At 39.7% G+C, this 4,966-nt stretch overlaps 1 protein-coding gene across 1 annotated transcript in view; it reads right to left on the reverse strand.

The window, feature by feature from the left end:
- Positions 1-250: 250 nt before the first annotated feature.
- LOC113471056 (zwei Ig domain protein zig-8-like) overlaps positions 251-4,966 on the reverse strand; it is a gene marked incomplete at its 3' end in the record, with an annotated part of 38,473 nt that continues 33,757 nt past the window's right edge. Inside the window, exons 3-4 of the mRNA XM_026829926.1 lie at positions 2,667-2,874; positions 251-424 (exon numbers count right to left, since the gene is read on the reverse strand). Of these exons, the coding sequence (XP_026685727.1) occupies positions 251-424; positions 2,667-2,874 (382 nt within the window). The remainder of the gene's footprint in view (positions 425-2,666; positions 2,875-4,966) is intronic.

Consider the following 4,966-nt stretch of genomic DNA (forward strand, 5'->3'; position numbering starts at 1 on the left):
AGTTTTCCGTGGGCTTTTGTCAACTAAGACGGCCTTTAGGGGTGCAATATTTTTATTTGTATACTTGACTTGTGCTTAACAGTAACAGCCCGGTGTTGAAAAGCACCAAATAAATAAATAAATCAATAGTCCTACAAACTGGATTCCGCACACAGGAATTTCTTCAGAAAAGACCCCCACTTTAATGTACATAATGTAAAAAAGACGGCCTTTAAAACAGGGTGGACCCACGCGACGACTAAAATCTTACCTCGCTCGATGTCACTGCTGTTAGGGCTCTTGATAATGACCTCTCTGTTGCCGTCACGGGACCACACTATAGACGGCATGGGATTACCGGTAGCTACACAATACAGTGTTGCATTATCGTACTCAGCCACGGCAACATCGGATGGGGAATTCTCGTTGTCAATATCCGGAGTGGCTGAAACAAACAAATAATAAAATAAATAAACAAACAAACAAATAACAGTAATATGTAATAAAGCTCCTTTTTGTGTTTAAACTAACCCTATAATAAGACTGGTGACTACTCATTCGTGACAGCTCCTTGCTCCTTGTAATAAAGCTCCTTTTTGCGTTTAACCTAACCCTATAACAACACGGGTATACCTAAAAAACTGATTACACAAAATTCAACTGATTGGCCATAAGGAGTGCGAAAATTAGCTGACTGACCTTAAGGCAATATGCAAAACGGCGGTTTACATCGTTTGGCGAAAGAAAATTTCGGAAAAGTCATACCATTTTCCAGTAGTACAGGAAAAACCACTTTCGGGATCATAAAACTCAACTGGATGTGAAGAAAAGGGAGGAATAATGGAAAGAGGAGGAGGAGGAAGAGGAGGCGGAGGAGGAGGCGGAGGAGGAAAACGAGGAGGAGGAAGAAGAGAAGGAGGAAGAGGAGGCGGAGGAGCAAAAGGAGGAGGAAGAGGAGAAGGAGGAGGAGAAGGAAGAGGAGGAGGAGGAAGAGGAAGAGGAGAAGGAGGAGGAAGAGGAGGATGAAGAAGAGCAAGAGGAGGAGGAGGAGGAAGAGGAGGAGGAGGAGAAAGAAGAGGACTTATTATTCATTTCCGAGAACGAACCTAATCTGTTTAGGATAAAACCCACCCCGGGCGGGAATTGAACTTGTGACTTAGCGCTTACAAGGCAAACGCGCTGCCTTCCAAGCTAACTATAGGCTGACTAAGTTAATTTTAATATGTAACAACTTAACAACTATAATAATAGGTAATAATAAGAATATACATAAGTACCTACCTAGTAATAAAAAACAAAGTTACTCTGAACTCCCTGTACTTATTCCACGGGAATACGGGATGCCTTAATTGAACATGAAAAGTTTGTAACTTATAAATCATCCGTAATGTACTTTACATTTTACAATACCTAATTAGTTTGCTTGTAAAGTGCCCTATAGACAAAGTGCCCCATAGACGAGCAGGTATGCTTGTAAAGTGCCCTATAGACGAGCAGGTACATATGCTTGTAAAGTGCCCTATAGACGAGCAGGTATGCTTGTCAAGCTTTTCATAGTTTTCCTCGGTCCTTGACAAGCATGCTTAATCGTCTAACTTACAGGGCTCTTAACTCATTTGTGCCCAAATTAATTTTTGGTGGATTTTTTTTGGGGAAAGTTAAAATCAGAAATATATATATCATAACAAACTTACCACTGACCCCAAAATATATTTGTTCCCATTTGGGATCAGCGGGCGCAAATGAGTTTTAACACGAAGTTTTCGGCCGTCTCACTCCTCACTCTTTTTCGGCTGCCAAATCATGATCCATTCTGTAGCTTCCTCCAAAGTACGAAATATGGCCATTCTATTCTAATTATGGCCTTGCGTTTAACCTAACCCTATAATAACACTGGTGACTACTCATTTGTGACAGCTCCTTGTAATAAAGCTCCTTTTCTGCGTTTAACCTAACCCTATAGTAACACTGGTGACTACTCATTTGTGACAGCTCCTTGTAATAAAGCTCCTTTTTGTGTTCAACCTAACCCTATAATAACACCGGTCACATTTGTAACAACTCCTTTAGCAGCAATTTTTTATTTTCGTGGCTTTCTGAAATACCTAGCACCAAAAAGAACTGCAGAATACAGTAGAATGTGGAGCCAAAATGGGTCCCATTTCATTAAAATAAGGCAAACTGTTCGAAAGTAAAAAAAAAAAAAGAAACTTGTAACCACTTTCGTTCAAAAAACATTCGTTAAATGTTAAATGCCATTGGCACATGATAGGTATTTTCTTACTTCCTACAATTTGTAGGATTGATCTTTCCAAAAATAATCCCATTTCTGGATTTGGCCCCTAATATACGGTTGACCCATGAGTAGATAGGTAGATACCTAATGAAATATAGGAAAGACCAAAAAACAAGCTGAAACACAAAATCATAACAATAACAAGTAAACGAAGAATGGGCCTGCCAGCCTAGTTATCTTAGTTGGTAGCGCGTCTGCCTTGTAAGCGCTACCAACTAAGCTTGATATCGACGCAGCCTATCTGTTACAGTGAAACACTTACTCTTTATATCGACGCAGCCTATCTGTTGCAGTGAAACACTTACTCTTGATATCGACGCAGCCTATCTGTTACAGTGAAACATTTACTCTTTATATCGACGCAGCCTATCTGTTGCAGTGAAACACTTACTCTTGATATCGACGCAGCCTATCTGTTTCATCATGACCACCGTGTTGACTTGACACATATAACACCCAGCGTCGGATTTAGCAGCCTGATGAATGTGTAACTGGAAGTGTCGGTTCTGGTAGGTGGATATCTTGATGCGATGGTTGTTGGTGACGATACGATCTCCCAGACTGAGGACTGTTTGGTCGTCCAGGCGAATCCAACCGACCTGAGGGAGAAACAGGAGTGATTAGTAGTTCCTATTTCCTAATACAGTCGAACCTGGATAAGTGGGAAACCTGTCTAAGTGGGAAACCTGGATAAGTGGGAACCCTTGATAAGTGGGAAACCTGTGTAAGTGGGAAACCTGTCTAAGTGGGAAACCTGGATAAGTGGGAAACCTGTCTAAGTGGGAAACCTGGATAAGTGGGAAACCTGTCTAAGTGGGAAACCTGGATAAGTGGGAAACCTGGATAACTGGGAACCCTTGATAAGTGGAAAACCTGGATAAGTGGGAAACCTGTCTAAGTGGGAAACCTGGATAAGTGGGAAACCTGGATAAGTGGGAAACCTGGATAAGTGGGAAACCTGGATAAGTGGGAAACCTGTCTAAGGATTTGGATTTTTCCTAACTGGTCAATAGGAATTGACCATTTATTTATAATTTTTACCCATTTGCAACTGCTCAATTACTCATACTCAACCTAAAGTTTTGTCAGGGAAAAGATGCGGAAAAGGGTTCAGATCAGTTTTCCGTGGGCTTTTGTCAATTAGGACGGCCTTTAGGGGTGCAATATTTTTATTTGTATACTTGACTTGTGCTTAACAGCCCTGTGTTGAAAAGCACCAAATAAATAAATAGTCTTACAAACTGGATTCCGCACATAGGAATTTCTTCAGAAAAGACCCCCAATTTAATGTAATTTAATGTAAAAGACGGCCTTTAAAACAGGGTGGACGCACGCGACGACTAAAATCTTACCTCGCTCGATGTCACTGCTGTTAGGGCTCTTGATAATGACCTCTCTGTTGCCGTCGCGGGACCACACTATAGACGGCATGGGATTGCCGGTAGCTACACAATACAGTGTTGCATTATCGTACTCAGCCACGGCAACATCGGATGGGGAATTCTCGTTATCAATATCCGGAGTGGCTGAAACAAACAAATAAACAAACAAACAAACAACAGTAATATGTAATAAAGCTCCTTTTTGTATTTAAACTAACCCTACAATAAGACTGGTGACTATACTCATTCGTGACAGCTCCTTGCTCCGTGTAATAAAGCTCCTTTTTGTGTTCAACCTAACCCTATAATAACACTGGTGACGACTACTCATTTATGACAGCTCCTTGTAATAAAGCTCCTTTTTTGCGTTTAACCTAACCCTATAATAACACCGGTCACATTTGTGACAACTCCTTTAGCAGCAATTTTTTATTTTCGTGGCTTTCTGAAATACTTAGCACCAAAAAGAACTGCAGAATACAGTAGAATGTGGAGCCAAAATGGGTCCCATTTCATCAAAATAAGGCAAACTGTTCGAAAGTAAAAATAAAAAAAAGAAACTTGTAACCAATTTCGTATTTCGGAACGGCTGGCTTTCTCCTATCCTGTCTTCCTAGCAGTTACAGTTCCCTCTGTCAAACCTCTTCAAAAAAAAAGAAGAAGAGTAGGCCTGTAAATATACCTATATGTAATACCCACTAGCTACCTGTACCTAGGAGGCAGAGAATATAAGTTAGATGAGAAAAATCTGAAGTAACTAACATGAGAAAAAAGGAGTCAGAGAGGGAAAGAGAGACAGAGAGAGAGACATAGAGAGGGAGAGAGAGAGAGAGAGAGAGAGACAGAGAGAGAGAGAGAGAGGGTGAGAGAGCGAGCAGAATTAAAAAAAAAAATGACTGAGAGAAAATTTGAAGTGAAATAAAATGGCCAGATTTGAAGAAGGAGAAAAAGGGAGAGAATGGATGTGATAATAATAAGAAGAACAATAATAACAATAATGATAATAGTAATAATAACAATAATGATAATAGTAATAAAAACAATAATGATAATAGTAATAATAACAATAATGACAATAATAGTAATAAAAACAATAATGATAATAGTAATAATAACAATATTGATAATAGTAATAATAAAAACGTTGCATGAACTTTTTCAAATCCGAATTAAAAACAAAATAGAAAATCAAAAGCATGAAGAATTAAGGAACGAGAGAGAACGAGAAATATCAGGAGAGAGAGAGAGAGAGAGAGAGAGAGAGAGAGAGAGAGAGAGAGAGAGAGAGAGAGAGAGAGAGAGAGAGAGA

This window comes from Diaphorina citri, unplaced genomic scaffold, assembly GCF_000475195.1.
Source record: "Diaphorina citri unplaced genomic scaffold, Diaci psyllid genome assembly version 1.1 scaffold2038, whole genome shotgun sequence".
NCBI classification, from domain to species: Eukaryota; Metazoa; Arthropoda; class Insecta; order Hemiptera; family Psyllidae; genus Diaphorina; species Diaphorina citri.